Source organism: Mustela nigripes, chromosome 12 (genome assembly GCF_022355385.1).
Source record: "Mustela nigripes isolate SB6536 chromosome 12, MUSNIG.SB6536, whole genome shotgun sequence".
NCBI lineage: Eukaryota > Metazoa > Chordata > Mammalia > Carnivora > Mustelidae > Mustela > Mustela nigripes.
Window position 1 is genome coordinate 68,122,840 of NC_081568.1, and position 24,123 is coordinate 68,146,962.

A 24,123-nucleotide genomic window follows, 5' to 3' on the forward strand; every position below is an offset into this window, starting at 1 on the left:
GAGTCATAAGAAATCCAGAGTTCTAAAGTAATTTATTGAAAATTGAATGTTCTGGTCTGTGTTAACTAACTTACTAATCTCATGTCCTTCACTGCTGTTATTTAAAACTTTAAATTAGATTAAGAAAACATGGTTAAAAAATATAAAAGCTGTGATAATTTTAGAATGTGGTTTGTTCACACTATAGTATCTATGTACCGTATCTGAGATTCTCATAAACCATTATTACCCCACTGAGAATTACCAATCTCAGTTGAATAACATTTGATTTTTTTACTTGAAAAATTAAAAGTATCCGTAGGTAGTGTTTCAAACTTATACCAGAATGGATTTTTATTTAATAATCATTTTCTCAATTCTTCAGTAGAGCTTTTATCTTTAAATATGTCTCTGTACAATAAATGTCATTCCTTGGTTTGTTGGAACATTTGTAAAACATTAGCATTTAAGCAGAGATACATATTTTCTATATCTCTTCTTTTAAACCGCTAATTTAAATAATGTATCATATATGTAATATATTTTATTTTATTTATTTTTTCAAAGATTTTATTTATTCACTGAGAGAGAGTAAAAGAAAGAGTTAAATGGGAAAGGGAGCAGAGGGAGAGGGTTTTGTAGACTCTCTGCTGAGGAGGGAGCCCAACACAGGGCTCAGTCTTTGACCCTGAGATCATGACCTGAGCTGAGATCAAGAGTCAAATGCTTCACCAACTGAGCCACCCATGTGTCCATATATAAGTAGATTGTAATGCTTTCACATAACTTTCTTCTTTGCCTTTCACATCAACATTGTATGTTTGAATGGGCAATGGTTTATTCTCCCCAATTAATAGGCCAGAAGACTGACACAGACAAATAATGTGGTTTGCTCACTGTCACATAGCTGATTCCTAGACTTCCAATCCAGTAGTCTTCCTTGTAAAATTAACTCTTCTTAAATTCCTTTTATAAAGCCATTAAACCAACTATGAAGATTCCTATCCTTGATTTGTTTTTGTTTGTATGTTATTTCTCATTATGCTTTCTGCAAGTGGCTGTTCTCAGGCAGAGTTATGAGGACACCCTAACAAGGGAATCTTGGGAGGTGATAGAGAAGCTATATACAAATTGTAGTGTGGATCTCACAGTAATACACGGAGAATAAATTACAATGCCCCAATCAACGTGGATCTAAACTCAGGTGATGTGAATGTAGCAATATTGTGCCTTCTCTATGTAATTGCAATTACTTTCAAGTTTATTTTGTCATCAAACAAGCAATTTTTCAATCAGTGCAGCCTGTGCAAATCAGCACTCTGGTATATGAATTATTTAATTCATTTATCATGCACTCTTAATGCCCAGCCCTACCTTCCTGAAAAAAAAAAAAAAAATCAAGAAGTTTAAGGAAAAAGATTACATGGAAAGCAAATATAAAAGTAACATCTGAGTTAGTTCTCATTCTCAAAACGAAATTTATGTGTGGGAAGAGTAGAATAGACCTATTAATGATATATATATGATTTTATTTTATAGAGAAATGGGAAATATTTCAGAAATGCACATGAAGTAGATTTTGTACTTGGTTAATTTTTCCTTCTTTTCAGATAACATATAAATATACATTAGAAATCTTTGTTTTGACACAGAAGACATTTAAGCAAAGAAAGGGTAGCCTCACGTTTTATTTCCTTCCACAAATGACAAATGCTAATCCTGTGGGAGTCACTCCCAGTTGATCATGGCACTTTTTCCCTTCAACTTCTGGATCTTTCTCAACTTGGTATCCCAGAAAGCTGCTTTCATTTGTTCTAAATTCTACTCTAAGAATATTTTTTTCCTAAAACAATATATTTCTTTTTCTTTCTCATTAAAATCATTATCAATTAATCAGACTTTGCCACAGTCATCCCAACACTAGTCATAGAGGTAGGTGAAAAAACTGTTAAATAGTACCTTTGCCAAAATACACCTGTAGGTGTAACTGTGGATGGGGAGGACTGAAAATAACTAAATAACTAATTAGCTAAATAAATAAGTAGATAGATCAGTCTCTAATTGACAAAAGAAAAAATTAGAAAGCCAATACATGATATAGTGAGCTCTGTGATACCTTGCAAATAGGTTTAGCCTGTCCTGCAATTGACAGAAGATGCATCTGTGTAGTAGGAGTTTAACTGGAATTAGAGGAGAATGAGTAGCATTTGAATTGACAGGGCTATGCAGAAAAGGCAACATCAGGTGATTGAGAACAGTGATTTTCAAACATTTTTTCCTTTCTGCAGAAACTTGAGTCAAGTAAAGTATTACTTAAAACCTAATACATAACAGCTCAAAGCCCAGCTGCTTGGAATGGAGAGACCAGAGTTCTGTTAATACTACCTGGTTTTTCCAGAGCTTCTTATTTAGCAAGTTCAAAATTATCATTTATATTTCATTTGTATCTGTATCTTCTTTGACTTCTTTTAAAGATTTATTTATTTATTTTAGAGAGAGAAAGAGAGCCTGTAAACAAGGGAAGGGGCAGAGAGAGAGAGAGAATCTCAAGCAGACTCCCCGCTGAGTGCAGAGCCCAATTCAGAGCTTGATCACATGACCTTGAGATCATGACCTGAGCTGAAACCAAGAGTCGGACACTCAACTGACTGAGCCACCTAGGCACCCCAGTCTTCTTTGACTTTTTGATATCTGAGTCCCAAGATAGGGACATTTGTAGTAATCCAGACCTGAATCATGGTCCAAGCAGTGGAAGAGGAAGAAAAAGAAAGGATAATTTGGATGCATTTATAAAAAAGAAATACAATGTTTTGAAAGGGATGGTGGAAGTAGAAAAAGGTAGTCTGAGATGTTGCTGAAGTAATGAGCTTATATATCAGTAAGAAAAAAATTGTATTAGGTAGAGAACTGGGAAAGCAGAAGAAGAAAATATATTTGTTTCTTTGTTTTACTATGTGTATGTTTTATTTTTTTCCCTTTCATTATCACTGTGCTGAGATGGATTTTAAAGCCAGTACTTAAGGACCAAATTTATACTAGTTGGATCTTTAAGTGTTTGACTTTTCTGAAAATCTGGAACCTACTCATAGACGTGTGATGTTCATCAAAGCTCCCATCTCCAGACAGCCCTGGTCCTGCATCATTTACAGCATATCATGCACTGGAGATAGAGTGAGAAGAAGGCCCAGTCCTAGGCTTCAGAAAACTCCCAAATGTATTTTTAGATGAATAAACAAATATAAAATTAAAACTAAGCTAAGTAAGTGGGACAGAATGGTACCTAGTGCCAGAAGAACATATGCCAATCCTTAGCTAGTCAGAGAAAGGATCCATGAGGCAGTGATATTTAAGCTAAGTAATTGCTAAATAGAAGAAGAAGCAGAATTGAGAGATAGGAGAACATTCCAAGGGAAGGCAAAAGTGTGGGCAAAGATGGAGAGGAAACCAACATGGCTGAAGCATAGAGGGCAAGAGGTAACAGAGAAAGCCGGATAGGAATGCATTTTTCTAAGAGGATTATTATTCTAAGTGCATAATATCATTGATAGGGAAAAGAAGAATCACATGATCAAATCTGGGATTTGGAAAGATAACTAGTGTTGCATCATGGCGAACTATTTAGAGAATGTCCAGATGAGATGTAGTCAGAAAGGTGACAGTTGCAGAAACAAAAAGAGTTCTTGGTATATTGGACCAGAGAAGCTGTCCTGAAGATATAAAGTCAAGAATCAAGATTATAGAGACACTTAGGAGGTAAAACAGATTGGAATTGGTGATGAGGGTTAAAGGAAAGCAATGATAGATTATTGATGTATTGAAGATAGTTAATCGACATGGCATCTTTATTGCGCAAATCTTTCTGCATTTCATGCTTATTTGTTTTTTGTTTTTTAAAGATTTTATTTATTTATTTGACAGACAGAGATCACAAGTAGTCAAAGAGGCAGGCAGAGAGAGAGGCGGAAGAAGACTCCCTGCTGAGCAGAGAGCCAGATGCAGGGCTCGATCCCAGGACCATGAGATCATGACCTGAGTCGAAGGCAGAGGCTTTAACCCACTGAGCCACTCAGACGCCCCTCATGTTTGTTTTTTAATTTTATTATAGTGCTTTTGACATGGGAATATTTTACAGATTTTTTTTTAAGATTTTATTTATTTGTTTGACAGAGAGGTAGAGAGAGAGCACAAGTGAGCGGAGTTGCAGAGAGAAAAGGAGAAGCAGACTCTTCATTGAGCAGGGAGCCCAATGTGGGGCTCGATTCCAGAACCCAGGGATCATGACCTGAGCTGAAGGCAGCAGCTTAACCAACTGAGCCAGCCAGGCACCCTGATGTGGGGATGAAAATTTAATGTACTATTAAAACCTATTATTTTCCATTTATATTTTTTGTTTATACTTTTGTTTTTCCTTAAAAAGGACTTCCCTACATGCTTAGAAAATGTACACGCTTATCTACATTTTCTTTCCCTTCTTTTATAGTATTTTTTTTCTTTATGTAGGGGTGGTTCTAGTAGGATTTAGGTCTTTAATACATCTGAAATACGCATCTATCTATCTATATATATACACACATACACACATATATATACACATATATATATACATGTATATGTATATAATGTATTCAGTACAAGATCTGAGATAGGGAAGGAACTAAGGACCTATTTTTTTCTTGTATAGTTAATTGCCCTATAACTTATATATAAAATTGTGATTTCAAGTCATTTGCCTTTTTGTGAACTATTTTCACAATGAGTGTTCCACTGAAATTAGCCCTACAAAATATAAATATATAAAAAATTAGACATGTTAGTCACATGAAAATTTTGAGTGATCTGTTTTTTAAAAATAACACTGTAAGCATATGTAAAACAAATCTGAAATTCTTCCCAGTATTGGGAGAAGTAGTGATGAAAACAATCATGAAAACAAATCCAAAAGCTAGTGAGATTTGGGAGTGTATATTTCTGCTTATTTAAAAAACACAGCTTTTTAACTCATTGATTATGCTAATCATAGTTATAGCCCTGTGCTCTTGTTCAATTTCTCTTTGTAATTATACCTTTGCCTTTCAGGATTAAAAATAAGTCAATTTATTGTATTTTATCATCTCAAGGAGAAAAAAAATTTTTAAGTCCTCTTAACCCATTTTGAAAGATAACCATGCAGACGTGAAACCCAAAGTATCCTTTACTATTTTCCTAAAGCTAATGAGTGCACTGTGAAATTTACTGGGTCTCATGGGATGATTTTATTAATTTTTAATATAAAACACCCCTTCCTGTTATAACAACTATATATATGAGAAATAGGTGAGCTATACCCAGTCTGGAGTAAGGAAATGTCATTGTGATTAGCAAAATTAGCAAGGTCAAAATGACTCAAGTCATTGTGTTTTCATTTCCAGAAAACTTCATTTTTAAAAGATTAGGCTTTACTTATTCTTAGTTAGCTCCGTCTTGGAAACACTTACCTCCTAATTAGAGCTGTGATTCCCAGCCATTCCCACAGCAATGCTGTGCCCATGCAGAAGTCTACAGCACTATAATTAGGAATTTTCTTCTAAGAAAAACATTATAATAGACATCCTGCCATGCTTATGTTATTTTAATGGGGTGTTTAGCTCTAGGGATCATCATAATTTATCATAAAACTTTAATGTTAATAAAATCAGCTGTAAGGAAGCACTACTTATCTCCTTGATTACACCATAAGGAGTGGGATCTTAATTTGAGCCTTTCTTTTCTTCTTCTTTTTTTTTAAGCTATCAGAACAGGGTTGCAAGTGGATCAGAGAATCTATGTGCTTCACCAAGTATTTTCTATGATCCATGTGAAAGAAAAATTACACAGAACGGAGTTAAACCAACAAGGAAGATTTTATTCAAAGCTATTGCAGTATGAAAGAGGGATTGAACACATGTACTGCTGCAATAGAAGGCAGGAGAGGTTTTTTAAAAGATTTTATTTGTTCTCCCTGCAGAGGGAGAAGCAGGCTCCCCACCAAACAAGGAGCCTGATGCGGTACTCAATCCCAGGTCCTGAGATCATGAACTGAGCCAAAGACAGGGACTCAATCTCAGGACGTGGGATCATGAACTGAACAGAAGGCAGATGCTTAATCAACTGAGCCACCCAGGCATCCCAAGGCTGGAGAGTTTTTAAGCACTTAGGACAAGCTAATGAAAAAGTACAAAAGGACTTTAGCAGGGATACTGGTCCGTGTTACTAGGCTATCTGTCTGTTAGTGGGTGCTTATGGACTTGGGCTCCTACCCTCCCAGGAAGACTGAGAAATAGGGGCTCTTAATGATTACATTTCAAACATTTCAAACCGATGGTTTCCAAGACATTCCTGGGTTGTAAAGCTAGCAAGAGGTTGCAAGAAGATTTCCTTCTCAAAGGAAAAGAGGAAGAATGTATAATCACAAGTTTTCTGAAGTAGATGTTCTAAGAAAAGGGAGATCAGGGGCCTACAGTCAGAAAGAAACCTATCGAAAGTATAGTCAAATTGAAGGGACTATTAAGGCCATCTTGGTCACCCATTGATGGGCTTCTAGATTTTTCCTGATGATCTGGAACTGATCTAAAAGTTTGAGTCTCATTCTACAGGCAAATGATACACAATCTAACAATTTTTAAACTATACGTATAACTAAAATTTGCTCACTAGTAGCCTACCAAATTAGATATAATGGGGATGTCTTTGTAGTCTGCTTTAGAATGCAAGAAATTTCACCATCTGAAGTTTACTAAGCAGTGATAATTGAAACATGTATTGCATACTTACTCTATTCCAGGTAGTGTTTTAACTGTGTTTTATATAATGTAGAAAATAGTCCAGCAGCTTCTCTTTTCCCAGAAGTTGTCACCTGTCCTCTAGGTTACCCTGGGAATAGAAGAGCAGATCTCAGAACCAGCCCTGTAATGGCCAAGCCAGGATGTTAGCCCCAAGTAGACATGCATGATCACAAGCTGAAAGAATGGCAGAGAAACAGCAGAATTTCCTTTTTCTTCTTTTTTTCCTTTCAGTGATTGAAATGTCCTAAAAAACCAGGCCCAACTCCTCAGCACTTCAACAATGCTTACATAAACTGTAGTTCTGTTCTGTTTCTTGAATGGAAGATTGTCTTGTCTCCATACAGGTGGAAAGGCCTTCTTTGGCATTGCTTTCATTCTCACTTACTGTGGTCTCCCTGCAGCACTTCATTTATTTGTGCAGAAATTATTAATGTGACAGAATGTAGTGTGATTTAGAATCCGTTTAGACTCCTACAATCATTTCACATTCCGGTAGCACAAAGCAGAAATGATGATGGGTGTCCTCGACCTTTCTCCCTGCTTGGATGACTGCATCAATTACGGAAATAGTAAAGAGATGTACGACCACCATCAGTCATGGTACAATAATACTAGACTGCGAGTCACTATTTAAGTAAGATATAAAAGCTTTAAGATATGTGCCAAGTCTTCTACTACATAGATATTTAGTCTTGTGTTAAATTTTTCTTTTTATCTCGAAGAAACATTTAGAAGCCGAGGAAATACTGAGAAATGCTGAGAATTTTCTATGAGAGAATTGAAGTTCTTACAGTAAATGTTGTGATCCTTCTTTAGGTTACCAACTTGTTTGGGGGCAAATATGTTAACTTATTAAAAAATACCAAGTATTAGGCCCAGGCTACCCTTTGGGAATGGGCCATCTAGAAAGATATATAGTCGAGTAAAGCAGCAAATTACACATGGTATAATTGGCTCAGTGAGCCCCTTTCAAAATTATACAACTCTTTATGGATCTAAATATTTAGTGTTTGTCTCCTTCATTAGGCAGTTAACTCCATGAGGCCAGGGACCTTGTTTCTTTTGTTGTTCTCTCCATAGCAACTGACACACTTCAGAAGCTCCATGAATATTTTTAAATGAATGAAAGAGTCATTTATTCTGCATGTAAGAGAGGTAGCCAGAAGGTTGGAGAGGATTAGATCAGGAATGGTTTTGTTGGGGAAAATTACTTAAAAGAAATTGTCGTATTGTCAGAGAATCTCTAATGTTATCTTTTTCATGTTTTCCATGTTTGTATTCATTGGATTCCACTAGTTTCCTTGAGCACCTGTTGTACAAATGGCCATGCATTGTGCTATCTAATCCACTTGGTCCAGTGAGACTGTCCTCTGTACTGACAGCTAAAGTCACTTTTATACATAAGGAATATAAAATTTTTACTCTTAAATTGTACCAAGATAATGTCTTATTTTCATTTCAGACTCTAGGGGAACATATACCTTCTACTGACCTAAGAAACTGTGTTTAAACTAGTTACCATTGAACACTGTATAATGGCCTTCCTTCTATTTGTTGGAAAGTCATCAAGTTTTAGCTTCGTACAAACAGCACTCCACATTGCCCTGGAGGCTGCTAGAGGAATATTAATGGTTATCACTAAAAATCATCATGTAGCCAAAGTCCATAATTACAGAAGTATACATCATCCTTTAAACAAAATACCGTGAGTTTGCCCTGTCCAAAGTTCAGCGATAACACAAGTAAAACCAGTGAATCACCAAAAGTAGAAATGAATGAAACTTTCATTGTGCACACACCGCAAAGACAGTTTGAAAACTGGGAGCACTCAAGCCAAAACATAGGAAGAGGCTCCAGAGTAGATTTTTATAAAGCTGCTTAGAGAGTGGGAAGGCAGTGACTGTTTATTTTTCAGTGATTGATTATTACATTAGGACTTTTTGTTTGTTTGTTTTAAGTGATAGGGAATTGCTCAGTGGTTATCTCATATCAACCTTGGGAAACAATTCAAGTGTTGCTTATGATGTACAGGGGTGTAAGTAAAAAACAACCTAGATCAAGTTAATCTTGCCCAATAAGCTAAATTAAATTTTGTATGTATGCCTAACTGGTTTTGTTGGCTCAGGGAATTTTCAGGGCTTGTCACTATTCATATTTTTTTTATTTTAACAGCCCCAATCTTCATCTGCCCCATTCTTCTACCTTCTCTATTAGGGGATGGCATGATATTCATGCAGAATTAAGAGTTGTGATAAATCTTTCATGAGGTTAAATGACTGGTTGCTTGAGTTTGAAAAAATGGAAATAAAAAATCAGCAAAAACAAGAAAGATCTTTGATCTTAACTTCATCACCTTTAGTTAAGTAGGACTCTCCTTGGAGTTTAAAAGCTTTCCTAACTGTAATAAAACCCATGAATTAAAAAGTAGATCTTTTTCTCTTTTCTTGTTTGGAAAGTGAGGTATAATTTTATGCATTGTCAGTGCCGTCATGAAGTCAGTATATTTCCTCCAGTGGATACAATACATTCATTAATTGTGTTTATGTCTTTCAAAATCGTATGGAAACTACTATCTTGACATTTTGTTTTATAAAGGTCTTCGAAGCCTAATTTGGAAGCTATAGCCTCCCTCCTTCCCATTGTCTGTTATTGGTTATGATGTGACAATTAAATCACCAGTGAAGGGAGTAGTTAACTTATGTTGATGTTACATGAATGAAGGTTGTATGCATGTTTGCAAAACGGCAACTCGAAAACCCCTTGAAATTCCTCTTTGCCTCCTCTGTCTAACAAATTGTGAGCAGAGCAAATCGTTTAAGGAAAGAGTAAATACAAAACATTTATTTGACAGTTTATACCAAAACTTTAAAAATATCTATAGGGGAAGTGAATGAAGTTTCAACAGTTGTCCACTATTATCTTAACTATATATGATTCCTACCTCAATGTGGAAACATCAGTCTAAGTCAGGCAAATTTATGAGCAGTCAAGTTCAATTATCATTAGTTTAGTTTTGTGTTTTTGATTGTAGTAGTATTTTATTTATAACAACGTAATTTAACTAAGATCTATGGATTTATTTAAACTAACAAATGAGGGGCGCCTGGGTGGCTCAGAGGGTTAAAGCCTCTGCCTTCGGCTCAGGTCATGATCCCAGGGTCCTGGGATCGAGCCCCACATCGGGCGCTCTGCTCAGCAGGGAGCCTGCTTCCTCCTCTCTCTCTCTGCCTGCCTCTCTGCCTACTTGTGATCTCTGTCAAATTAATAAATAAAATCTTAAAAAAATAAATAAATAAAAAATAAACTAACAAATGATTGGCATGCCTGGCTGGCTAAGTCGGTAAAGCAAGTGACTCTTGATCTTGGGGTCATGAGTTTGAGCCCCACGTTACGCATGGAGTTTATTTAAGAAAAATGAATAAAATTTTTTAAAAAATGATAAACTAAGAAATGGTTACTGCCATTATAAACTGACATCTCATTACCTTAGTGATTTCTTTCTGAATTTAAATCTCTTTGATATTTGTCTTAGAAAGCATGTGTTCAGAATTTCCCTGCTGGGGAATCTATATCCCATGGTTATTTTCTGTGTTTCCTGAAGTATTTTTAAACTGTAGAGAATATATACTGCTGAGAAAACTTCATCACATATAAGAGTTAGTATCTGGAAGCTATTTTCTCTGTTGCCTGACAGGTTTTTTGTTGTTGTTGTTGTTGTTGTTTTAACTAAAGTAGCTAACAAAATGAAATGTAACAGGAAGAGAAGTTCCAGTTTTAATGGTACAGACTGTCCATAGGATTTCAGTGACAATTCCACTAGCTAATTAAACAGAGGCAAAGCATATACAGCATTAGTATGAGCTGAAATTAAAAGGGTACAGACTTATCAGATCATTTATGACAGGATCCTTTGGGTTGCAAGTTAAGCTAAACTACCTGAAACAGGAGAGGAAACACTGTCCTTGGAAACTGGGAAATCTGAGAGTGATCTGGCCTTAGGTACAGCTCAGTGCTGTGTTCTTTGCTATCTACAGCATTCAGTGTTTCTTATATCATCACTTCTCTGCCCTTGTGTGGGTGTCAAGGTCCACTTTTCTTTCTGTAGAATTATAATTGTGCCAGATGTGTACCTATGGCCAAAGGGAATCATTGTTTGCTGTCAGGAGAACGTTCTTGCCCATGAGTAAAGCTAATCCAGAGTATAACGAAGTATATTAATTGGCTACCCTGTTACTTGCATTCCTGTTTAGGAAAGGTGAAGCTCATGTGAAATAAAAGAAAAAGCAAAGTTGTTGGGTTATTTGTTTTGTTTTTTTGTTTTGTTTTGTTTTGTTTTTTACCATTTTTTATTATGTTTAAGTATATAATTCAGTAGAGTCAACTATATTCACATTGTTTTACATCAAATCTCTAGAACTTTTCTTCTTGCAAAAACGAAACTCCATACCCATTACACAACTCTCCATTCACCATCTCCCCAGCCCCTGGAAACTATCATTCTTCTTTCTGTTTCTGTGAGTCTGACTTCTTTAAGGACTTCATATAAGTGGACTCATAAACTTATACTTGCCTTTTTGTGACTAGCTAATTTCACTTAATATAATGTCCTCAAGGTTCACTGATGTTGTAGCATTTGACAGGATTTCAAAAGGAAAAGACGTGTTAAGGGTTTTTAAGTTACTTTAGAGGCTATCCAAGAACACAGATACCCTCAGGCAACTGAAATTCATGAAATAAACATAAAGTCTATGAGACTGACGATAGCAATTTTTTAAAAATTCAGATTCATTGAGAACATTGGGATTACCAAGGAAAAAAGGCAACATCACACCTGTGTCCTTTGGACTCCAACTTTTCATTACTTGCTGCTTGTAGTTCTTTGGGATGGGGATGCCTGGGTGGCTCAGTCAGTTAAGCATCTCCCTTTGGCTCGGATCATGACGCCAGGGTGCTAGGATCTAGTTCCTCATGGGGCTTCTTGCTCAATGGGAAGCCTGCTTCTCCCTCTCCCTTTGCCTGCCACTCCCCCTGCTTGTGCTGTCTCTCTCTCTCTTTCTCACCCTTTGTCTCAAATAAATATTTTTTTAAAAAAGTATTCTTTGGGGGTGAGTTCTTTAAAAAAAAGAGAGATGAGATAAAATACTTTATTTTAAATTTTTTGCTTGTCATTTTTTTTAAAGATTTATGTATTTTAGAGATGTAGAAGAGTCCTGAGCAGAATTCTGCACTGAGCCTGTCAAGGGGCTCAATTTTATGACCCCAAGATCATGGCCTGAGCCCAAACTGAGAGTCAGACATTGAACTGACTGTACCATCCAGGCGTCCCTGTATGTTATTTTTAATTAAACTTTTTATTTTGAGACAATTACTGATTTTTGTTCTTCTATTAAAAAGGGGGGGGGGCGGCACTTGGGTGGCTCAGTCAGTTAAGCAACTGCCTTCCGCTCAGGTCATGATCCCAGAGTCCTGGGATCAAGTCCCACGTCAGGCTCCCAGCTCCATGGGGCGTCTGCTTCTCCCTCTGACCTCCCCTCTCATGCTCTCTCACTCTGTCCCTCTCTCTCTCTCAAATAAGTAAATAAAATCTTAAAAAAAAAAAAAAAAGTATTGCAAAGAAATCCCATGAACCCCTTAACCTGTTTGCCTAGTGGCAAAATCTTGCAAAAGTGTAGTTAAACAACACTACCAGGATATTGACTTTGATATAGTCCACTTATCTTATTCTGATTGCCCCAGTTTTCCTTGTATTTATTTTTGTGTGTGGGTATATGTGGGTAGGTGCATACACGTGCACTTAGTTCCATGCAACTTTATCACATGTTGGACATATAAATTTTAGAGTTTGTGGATTAGATGTGGCTATTTCCAAGGTGCTATTATTTTTATAAATCTTAGTAGCAATAAGAGTTTATTTTACGGGGACGTCTGGGTGGCTCAGTTGGTTAAGCGGCTGCCTTCGGCTCAGGTCATGATCCCAGCATTCTGGGATCGAGTCCCACATCGGGCTCCTTGCTCGGCAGGGAGCCTGCTTCTCCCTCTGCCTCTGCCTGCCATTCTATCTGCCTGTGCTCGCTCTCTCTCCCTCTCTCTGACAAATAAATAAAATCTTTAAAAAAAAAAGTTTATTTTACGATCTCAATTCTATGTGATAAACATATATAGATGATATGAGGAAGGGGATCTCTTACCATACTTAAGCTAGATCTTTGCATTCAACAACTTATTCAAACTGCTTTAACATTTTTCTCATTCACTTTATAAACTATTAGATCAATATTTTTTCCCAAACTCATTTCTTCTCTTTAATATTTAGAATTAGGTACAGTTTTATTTTGTTTTGTTTTGTTTTTTAAGATTTTATTTTTAAGTAACAACTACACACAGTATAGGGCTCCTACTCACAACCCCAAGAGAAGAATAACATGCTCCACCAGCCGAGCCAGCCAGGCGCCCCAGGTACAGTTTTTCATTATGGCATTTTCACTAGAGAAATAGGAAATACTTAAGAACTTAACTATTAATATTTGAAGATAATAATGAACTATTAATATTTAAAGATAATAATGGAGGGAAAATAATAGTGTTAATTTGAAAATTCACTCTTGTGCCTATACCTTCATGTTACTGGTTTTATAGAATAAAAGAAAGATCATTAGGCATTTGCTTTATGGGTAATAAGACTCCCCGTTTAGTTATGTAGTACTGTATAGCTAAATCATAGAGAATAAAATGAGCTTAAATATTTGCAAAGCAAATTACCCAACTGTTAGGTACACATTTACCATTATATTTTACAATACTTTAATGATTTATTATTTTTTGTTCACATTCATAAATTATTCTAATTTGCAGGCTGTACTTCCTAGAATAGAAACATCTTTTTTTTCCTATAAATCCTCCTTAATCCCATATATAGAAAAGATTCAAAGAGAATTTTCTAAGTTAGAAGATCCTTTCTTTTAACAATAAATGAAGTAGTGTAAGGAGAACAAAAGAACCTGCACTAAATTGAAATAGCTTCTTTACACAAACAAAGTAAGGACATTTTCTCCTTAATAGAGAATAATTGATGCAATTGTTTTCTTGATAGAGAACATGAAAGCTGTTTATGAACAGGTTTCCAGTAATGGCATGGCCTCTCATTTTTCCTTCATTTCAACAGAGTCATCATAAAGAATTAAGCTTTTTAGTTTTAGATCATAATCTGAGGTCATATGATGGCTCCCCTGAGTATATTTTGAATTTTTTTTAAGGAAGGCTTAAGGCCATCCTCAATTGCTCACTTATTCAATACTAATAATAGTAAAAACTAAGTACAGTAATAACAATACGTATTATTATGACCCTTATTAGTAGCAGCTACTATATACTCGGTACTCTTCTAATTACTCTAATTTCTGTAATCCTTTGTAACTCTTTATTTCTATAACATTTTTTAAAATATTTATTTATTTGAGAGAAGGAGAGGGAGAGGAGAATGAGAGTGCAAGCGGGGGGAGGGGCTGAGGGAGGAGCAAGAGAGAGAGAGAGAGAATCTCAGGCAGACACCAAGCTGAGCACAGAGCCCCACACAGGACTCCATCCCAAGACCCTGAAATCACGACCTGAGCTGAAATCAAGAGTCAGATGTTTAACTGACTGAGCCGTCAAGGCCTCCCTCTATTCTACTTCTTTAAGCTTTCCTACTTTTTTTTTTTTTTTTTTGAGATTTTATTTTTTTTAAGTCATCTCTTGACCCAACGTGGGTCTCAAACTCAGAACCCTGAGACCAAGAGTTGCATGCTTCAGTGACTGAACCAGCTGGATGCCCCTAAGCTTTCCTACTTTACATCTTGTCTGTCCCCTTACTGAGCATTCCATGTCTCTTCTTTTCCTTTCATTCTGATATTGTTCTCATGTCTGTGATAGTTTATTTGTTAAGCTTTCTTTATTTCTTAGTTTTGTGAACTGACATTTCATCTCCCCATCACATCTTTGAGATATTTTGTTTCTACTTTGTTGTTTTCAAAGAAAGAGGACAGTGCTTCTTGTGTTTTTAAAACACTTGCTTAAATGTTACCCTCAGTTCCATGGCTTCTATTTTTCTCTGGGGCCAGAACAGGAGGGCAGAAGCTAGTTTTTCATGTGGTCGTTTTTTCTTATAGAAACTTTTTTTTAGAAAACTTACTTATTCCTGGAAAAGTACTTTTCCCCTGGACAAGCTCTTCAACATGGACATATTCTGGCAGAGATGTTTGTCACGGTTCTAGGCTTGTTGATTTCAACAAAGAAAAGGCTTTGTTCCTTTCTACTGCTTCAGGTTAAACCCGATTTATGAAAAAATGGCCTAGCTACTTAATTCTTTGAGTTCTGTAGCTCTGCCTCTTCTCTGAAACAAAACATTTCCATCACGGGTTTATTTAGCCCTCCAAGACCACCTCAGCTCCTGTATCCATAGTTGTATACACAGAATAGGTTTTATACCCTACATGGTCAGGCCCTGTATTCTTCCTGGTAATTTCTGAGATCTGCTGTCCCTTGGGCCCTTTTGCCCCTGACATTGCTCTGCTTGGCCTTTTGTCCCCACTTGCTTCCAGATGACCCTGCTCAACCTCATCAGCTTTTGGAAAACATACACATATTTGGTGACTATGTATTATTCTGGCCTTTTTGTTTTTAAGGATGGAGTTTGCTCTATATTATTTTTAGCATTCCCTTTGTCTTTTAAAAAGAGTCCTGGGGCACCTGGGTAGCTCAGAGGGTTAAGCCTCTGCCTTTGGCTTGGGTCATGATCCCAGGGTCCTGGGATCGAGCCCCGAGTTGGGCTCTCCGCTCAGCAAGGAGCCTGCTTCCCCCTCTCTCTCTGCCTGCCTCTCTGCCTGCTTGTGATCTCTATCAAATAAATAAATAAATAAAATCTTTAAGAAGAGTCTTACATTGAGGTATAATTTACATTATACCAAAGTATCCCCTGTAAATATACAGTTTAGTAATACTGAGTAGATTTATACAGTTGTACAACAATTAACAAACCAGTTTTCAGAATTTTACATTGCCTTACAGGTTACTTTGTGATTGTTTGCAGTCAACCCCTTACTGTTTCTTTGGAGATTTAATTGCTGAAATGGAAGTCCTTTATTGACATGGCTATGATCATTCCAAAAGTTATCTGTGTTTTATTTTCATTACTAATAAATCTAAGGGGGAAATGGAAGTTTAATATAGTAGAAGACTAATAATAATGTATTTCTTGGCATCTGTTATGCTCTCTGATTTTTGTAATAGATTTTTCTGTAGCTTCTTAGGGAATTTTCTTATCAGAGAGTGAGATTTGGGTGGAAACAGTTGAAGCACTGGGGTCTGTCAGGACATACTGATATTAATTGTTGCCGTGATTTTGTTGGTGTGAAATGATTTTTTCCCCTTCTGCTGTAAATCTCTGGAAGGAGCATGAAACCAATTGAAAGTTCTGTAAAGAAGTCCACCTATATTAGAGGTCCTGGATTATTTCAAACAAGCTAATATAATTTTGAAAGTAAATTTTATACCTTTTCTTAAAACAATTTTGCTACCTTCAAAACTTAGTGTGACAAGTCTCAAAAACTGGCTACTTAGTCTAGTTGTTGTTGTTGTTGTTGTTGTTGTTGTTATCGCTTATATCTCACCTGACCCCTAGTTAAATCACTTAATCTTCATTAACCCCAGTTTCCTGAAATTTCCATAATAATTTATCTTCCTTTTAGTAAAATATTGTGCTCTCTTGGTAGGAGAAGATGCCTCAATGGCATGTTTGATACATTAAAGCACTTGAATGGATATAGTCAAATTGTAACTTTTTCCAAGCATTTCCAGAGATAAGCAAAAATGAAGCAAGCCAAGGAAGGGTGCCATTCTCCTTCTCTAAAAACTCCAAGCTAAAAAGAACAGCCTCAGGGAGAGATTGGCAAATCTTGGAACTGTTAACTTATATATGCCGTTATCATTTACTGAGTGTTTTCTATGTGCCAGACACAATGTTTAGCATTGTATATATATTTTTCTTGTAAAACAACATTTTAATATTCATATATACATTGTGGTAGCTGACATTTTTCCTTTTATAGATAAGGAGACTGAGATTTAGACAGATTGGCTATGAAATGGCTTGGAAATGGTAAACTGGTACTCAAATCCAGATCTGGCTGACTTTATACCCAGGCTCTTAAACATTCTCACATTTATGCTATATGGTTTGGACCTCCCTACATTTAAAAATAGGAAATTTGGATATGTTCTATGTTTCTTCATAGAAAACATGGCATAAATTCAAGACATTTTCATCATTACTATCATTACTATACTTCCTGGAATGTGTATGAATACACTGTTTTCAAGGATTGCCCCATGACTATTTGTAATATTAAGTTTATCAAATTTTGCAGTATTCATCATTTTAATAGCATTTAAAGAACAGTTTCTTATGAGCTTTGTTTCTAGCACTGCCCCCTTTTTCTTAGTACTGTAAAGCATGCCTAAAGAAAAAATAGTTTTGGGACACCTGGATTGCTCAGTCAGTTAAGTGTCTGCCTTCGACTCAGGTCATGATCCCAGGATCCTGGAATCAAGCTGCAGGTTGGGCTTCCCTGCTTAGCAGGGAATCTGCTTCTCCTCCCCTGTTTGTGCTTTCTCTCTCTCTCTCTCTCTGTCTATCTCTCAAGTAAAATTTTTTTTTCATTTTTTATTTATTTTTTATAAACATATATTTTTATCCCCGGGGTACAGGTCTGTGAATTGCCAGGTTTACACACTTCACAGCACTCACCATAGCACATACCCTCCCCAATGTCCATAACACCACCCTCCTTCTCCAAACCCCCCCTCCCCCCAGCAACCCTCAGTTTGTTTTATGAGATTAAGAGTCATTTATGGTTTGTCTCCCTCCCAATCCCATCTTGTTTCATTTATTCTTCTCCTACCCCCTTAAGCCCCCATGTTGCAACTCCACTTCCTCATTTCAGGGAGATCATATGACAGTTGTCTTTCTCTGATTCACTTATTTCGCTAAGCATGATACCCTCTAGTTCCATCCATGTTGTCGCAAATGGCAAGATTTCTTTTGATGGCTGCATAGTATTCCATTGTGTAAAATCTTCTTTATCCATTCATCTATTGATGGACATCTAGGTTCTTTCCATAGTTTGGCTATTGTAGACATTGCTGCTATAAACATTCGGGTGCACGTGCCCCGACAGCTTCCTGGGGGAATTCTACCAAATATTTAAAAAAGAACGAATTCCTATTCTTCTGAAACTGTTCCAAAAAATAGAAATGGAAGGAAAACTTCCAAACTCATTTTATGAGGCCAGCATCACCTTGATCCCAAAACCAGACGAAGATCCCATCAAAAAAAAAAAAAAAATGTAAATTTTTTTAAAGGTTTTATTTATTTATTTGACAGAGATCACAAGCAGGCAGAGAGGCAGGTGGAGAGAAAAGGGAAGACAGGCTTCCCATTGAGCTGAGAACCAGATGTGGGGCTCGATCCTAGGACCCTGGGATCATGACCTGAGCTGAAAGCAGAGGATTTAACCCACTGAGCCACCCAGATGCCTCAATAATTTTTTTTTTTTAAAGAAAGGTTATTTTCATTTAGCCAATACCTTTTACAGGTGATATAATTAGTAATTATATGTAATCAGAGATCTATTTTTTTACCTTCTTGCATAAGAAGAAATAAAAATTTATGGAAAATTATATAAAGTAAAATATTGAAAGCAATTTTAGTAAAAAATAATAATACCACAAAAATGGAGATATACCAGCTCACTGCAGATTGTGGATTTAATTAGATTTATCATTAAACAGAATTTTAAATAAAAATAAGCATACATTTTGAGAAAAAAATATTGGATGCAATTGAACTACTGTGCTTTGAATCAAGTCCAAAATCTTTCTCTAAATATCTATTGTTATATTCTTCTGATAGTAATTTGAAAATCAGTATCTCAGTTGAAAAACCAGAGATAAAGAATCTGCTGTAGTACTGGTCTTACTCCTTTTAGGTCACCTTCTCTGGGAAAACTTTTGTGATTCTCCCTCCCTCTCTGTCTCTTTCTGTCTGTCTCTCTCGTCCCTCCTCCTCCCACTCCTCCTCCCACAAATCCATACATGTCTATGTACATACATATCAGGAAAACCTACCTGACTCTACATACATATTTATCACAACTTCAAAAGAAAACCTTCTACTAATTGGAGTATAACACACAAACATATCTGAAGCAATAGTTCAATGAATGTTCATAAACCAAATGTGTAGATGTCACCATGATCTCCATTAACAAATAGAACATTAGCAGCACTCTAGATCTCCCCACCTACCTTCTTGAATTTTTATTACTATTCTAACAGTGAATAACATAGGTTAGCTTCATTTGTTTCTGAATTCCTCGTAAATAGAATCAAACAAAATGTATTCTTTTGTATATGTCTTGTTTCATTGTGAGATTTCTCCATGTTGTTATAATAGTCATTTATTTTAACTAATGTGTTATTTGTTATTGTATGAATATGGGACATTTGTTTATCTATGCTACTCTTGATACACACTTGGGTTGCTTTTAGTCAGGTGTATTTTGAATAATGCTGCTTTGAAAACTCTTATATATATACTTGAGGTGTATGTATGGATATTTTTATGTTGGGTATATGTCTAAGAGTAGAAATCCTGAGTCATAGGGAATGTATTGGTCATTTTAGTTATAAATTTACCAAAGTGCTTGAACCAAGTTACATCCTCATCACTCATTTGTGAGAGTTCCAAATCCTGGCAGTGTATCATCAATGTGTTTAGTTTTGGCATTCTTATAGGTCTGTAATGTTATCACATTATGACTGCAAATCGCATTACCCTGATAATGAATGACCAACAGAATGCTTTTGTGTGTTTATTGGGAATTTGCATAATCTCTTTTGTGAAGTGCCCATTCAGGTTTTTTGGTTTGTTTTGGTTTTTTTCCCCCATTTCAGCTGGATTTGTCCTTCCTCCTCACTAATTTGTATAGGTTCATTGCATATTCTAGTTATTAGTCCTTTTTGGTATGATCTGATAAAAATATCTTCTCCCACTCTGTAGTTTACCTTTTATAATCTTCTAGTGGTGTTTTTGAGGAACCGTTATTAATTTTAATATAGTTCATCAGTCTGTTTTTATGGTTGGTATCTTGTGTCATGTTTAAGAATTCTATACCTAATGAAAAGGCATGCAGGTATTTTCTTATGTTAACTTTTAGAAAGCTTATTTTATTTTTGTACCTTTTATATTTATCAAAATCCATCTGGAATTGATTTGGTGGGGGGGGGGGGCGTAGAGGGTCAGTTTTGACTTTTTTCCACATGAATATCTTTACTGACCTTGCATTGTTGATGGAAAAGACCTACCCTTTCTCCACTCCCCAATGTCTTATGTGTCATAAACCAAGTGATGTCTAAGTTGTGTGTGGGTTTATTTATCATTTTTACTTGCTTTGGATATATATTCTTAAATTTGCAATATTCTTTTCCTCCTTATCAGTATACCTTCAGATATTTCATGTTGCTACTGATGCTGGTAGTTCTCCTTTTCTTCTTCCTCCTCCTTTTCCACTGGTACTTCTTTGAATGGGTGTGATGCAGGTTTCTTTACTGACAGAGAAGGAATAGTCAGCTGGCAGTTTGTAGTGTGATCTCATAGCTTTACATTTTTTCTTCATTTTCTTTCTACCTGAAGTAGTGAACTTGTTCTGGACTAGTAGCCAAACCTCTGGCTCCTAAGAATGTTAAGCATGTCTAATTTAGGACATGATCCTTTAGTTCAGTAATGTAGATCAATATAATTTCTGTTATACCTTACATTGACAAGAACTTACTCTGTATAGATGATATATCAGAATGCTCAATAAAACTTACATCTTCTCTGGGTCTTGTATTGCCATTCCAAGCAACAGGGCATGGGGTTTACTCCTTAGGATGACCCTTCTATTTTGGGAAACCTGTGCTGTATCCACCCTGCCTCTCCCTCACAATGATTCCTTATGAGGTTTTGGGTATATTCAATGTTTACTTTTGTTGATATTTTGAATTGATTTCAAAAGGAATAGAGGAATAAAGTTCTAAACTTCAAAATACACAGCTGGTGGTTAGTATACAGCATTTGTTTATAACAGAAGGTTGATTTGCAGTATTTGAGCATATGAACCTGACATTTTAAAACTATTTTCGGGGACGCCTGGGTAGCTCAGTTGATTAAGCATATGCCTTTGGCTCAGGTCATGATCCCGGGGTCCTCAGATCTGGCCCCACATTGGGCTCTCTGCTCAGTGGGGAGCCTGCTTCTCCCTCTCCCTCTGCCTGCTGCTCTGCCTGCTCATGCTCACTTGCTCGCTCTCTCTCTGTCAAATAATAAACAAACAAAATCTTTAAAAAATGATTTTAATGTCATTTAAATATAAATTTTACAAGTCACTTTTGTTAGGAAATACCACATAACTAATTTCTATTAAATATTTTGATTTAAATGTTTTCACTTATTGCTTTCTTTCTTCTTAAATTTATTCTAACATCTTGATTCCCTTTCCTTTTCAGATGCAACAACTGTTCCATGAGAATTATGAACATAATCGGAAGGGTTATATCCAAGACCTTCACAATAGCAAAATCCATGCAGCCATAACACTTCACCCCAACAAAAGGCCTGCCTACCAATACAGGCTTCATAATTATATGCTCAGCCGCAAGATTTCTGAACTCCGCTACCGCACCATCCAGCTCCACCGGGAGAGTGCTTTGATGAGCAAGCTCAGTAACAGTGAGGTGAGTAAAGAGGACCAGCAGCTGGGAGTGATGCCGTCTTTCAACCACTTCCAGCCCCGGGAGAGAGATGAAGTGATAGAATGGGAGTTCCTGACGGGCAAACTCCTTTACTCAGCATCTGAGAACCAGCCTCCTCGACAGAACATCAACAGCATCCTAAGAACAGCCCTGGACGACACGGTCCTGCAGGTGATGGAGATGATCAATGAAAATGCCAAGAGCAGGGGACGGCTCATTGACTTCAAGGAAATTCAATATGGCTACCGCAGGGTTGATCCCATGCATGGGGTAGAGTACATTTTGGATTTACTCCTCTTATATAAAAGACACAAGGGGAGGAAACTAACTGTGCCAGTGAGACGTCATGCTTATCTTCAGCAGTTGTTCAGCAGGCCTTTCTTCAGAGAAACCGAAGAGCTAGATGTCAATAGTCTTGTGGAGAGTATTAACAGTGACACTCAGTCATTCTCCTTTATATCTAATTCTTTAAAGATACTATCTTCTTTTCAAGGTCCCAAAGAAATGGGAGGGCACAATGAAAAGAAAATACACATTCTTGTTCCTCTCATTGGAAGGTATGACATTTTCTTAAGGTTCATGGACAACTTTGAAAAAACTTGTCTTATTCCAAAGCAGAATGTAAAGCTGGTCATCACCCTTTTCAGTAGGGATTCTGGCCAAGATTCCAGCAAGCATATCGAGCTGATAAAAGAATATCAGAACAACTACCCTAAAGCAGAAATTACTTTGATCCCCATGAAGGGAGAGTTTTCCAGAGGTCTCGGTCTTGAAATGGCTTCTTCCCAGTTTGACAATGATACTTTGCTGCTATTTTGTGATGTTGACTTGATCTTCAGAGGAGACTTTCTCCAACGGTGTAGAGATAATACAATTCAGGGACAACAGGTATACTACCCTATCATCTTTAGCCAGTATGACCCAAAGGTAACCAATGGAGGAAATCCTCCCACTGATGATGACTTTGTCTTCTCAAAGAAGACTGGATTTTGGAGAGACTATGGGTATGGAATTACCTGTATTTATAAAAGTGATCTTCTGGGTGCAGGTGGATTTGATACCTCAATACAAGGCTGGGGACTGGAAGATGTCGATCTCTACAATAAAGTCATTCTATCTGGCTTAAGGCCTTTCAGAAGCCAAGAAGTGGGAGTGGTGCATATTTTCCATCCAGTTCATTGTGACCCTAACTTGGATCCTAAGCAGTATAAGATGTGCTTAGGATCTAAGGCAAGTACTTTTGCGTCCACCATGCAACTGGCTGAACTCTGGTTGGAAAAACATTTGGGTGTCAGGTACAATCGAACTCTCTCCTGACAGTCCAGGCAACACATATTGCCTTTTTCAAGGGGAGTTTACCTCATTGTTGGTTGTTGTTATTTTTATTTTATTATTGTTATTTTTATTATTATAATTATTATTGTTATAATTTTATTTTGTTATCCTGGTCTTAAACTACTCTTGGTTGTCTTCCAAAGGGTGTTTGTTGACCTCAAGTAAGAAAAGTCTGCAGTTCACTGATATTTCAGATTTCTACTGAAGTCAATTCTCTTTTACTTTTATATATCTTTATTTGAGATTGAGTTAAATTGTGGCAATCAAATGACTTTTGAAGTTCATTCCACATGAGAGACAGCTTAGAAGAATGTTCTCTTGGGGCTTAAAGATGCAATATCGACTTTTATTTTGTTTGTTAAATTCAATGTGATACAAATATTTACTGGTGAAAGGTACCACAAAAGTGCTTTATGCTTCCTATGGGGAAGGGACTCTGTAACATAAACTTGAGTTTTGTAATTTATACAAGGACTTAAATATATAGACAATAATTTTCTTCATCTTTAGAATTTTTAAAGTAAATGAACACTTATGATTGTATGTTTATTTTTTAAAAAAAAAGTTTTAAAAATTGAGGAGTTTTGTTCCACAAGCAACCGGTACTGGCTACCCTGGTCTTCTGACAATTATGTACTCCTCACAACTGTCTGCTATAAATGCGAATGAACTTTATTTTCTCAAGGAAATATGATTTAATTAAATATTCATGTACATTTTAGAAGCTTTATGAAACGATGTCCTTCATTTGCTGGCAAGAAGATAAAATATGACAGAACCTGGTTATTTATAATAAAACACAGGTATAACAGTAATCTTTTCCAAAAACCCTGAAAAGGTTGTGTTGTTTCCTTTCAGTCATATCTGATGTATTTCTTAGCAGTCATACTCACCAAATGTGCTTGCTACATAGACTGGAGAAGTTAATAAGGGATTATGGGCATACTGTTTGTATTATTATGCTTTAAATCCTGGCCTTTCACAACTGATTAAAATGAGTGGTTTCTTTATTCAATAATTTACATTCCAGGAGAAGCATTCTTCCTCAATTTCTTCAGCTTTGTGATCAAACTGAAGCAAGAACAGGACAGAAACTGCCTTTAATTTGGGTTAAGTTGGGTTTTCACAAAATGTAGCAGATTGTACATACTGTTCTGCACTTTGATTTTCTTTTTTCACACAA

At 36.3% G+C, this 24,123-nt stretch overlaps 1 protein-coding gene across 1 annotated transcript in view; it reads left to right on the forward strand.

Moving 5' to 3' along the window:
- Window positions 1–22,953, forward strand: part of CHSY3 (chondroitin sulfate synthase 3) — a 282,532-nt gene extending 259,579 nt beyond the window's left edge. The window contains exon 3 of the mRNA XM_059416585.1: window positions 21,360–22,953. Coding sequence (XP_059272568.1) covers window positions 21,360–22,922 — 1,563 coding nt within the window. The 3' untranslated portion in view covers window positions 22,923–22,953. The remainder of the gene's footprint in view (window positions 1–21,359) is intronic.
- Window positions 22,954–24,123: the final 1,170 nt, after the last annotated feature.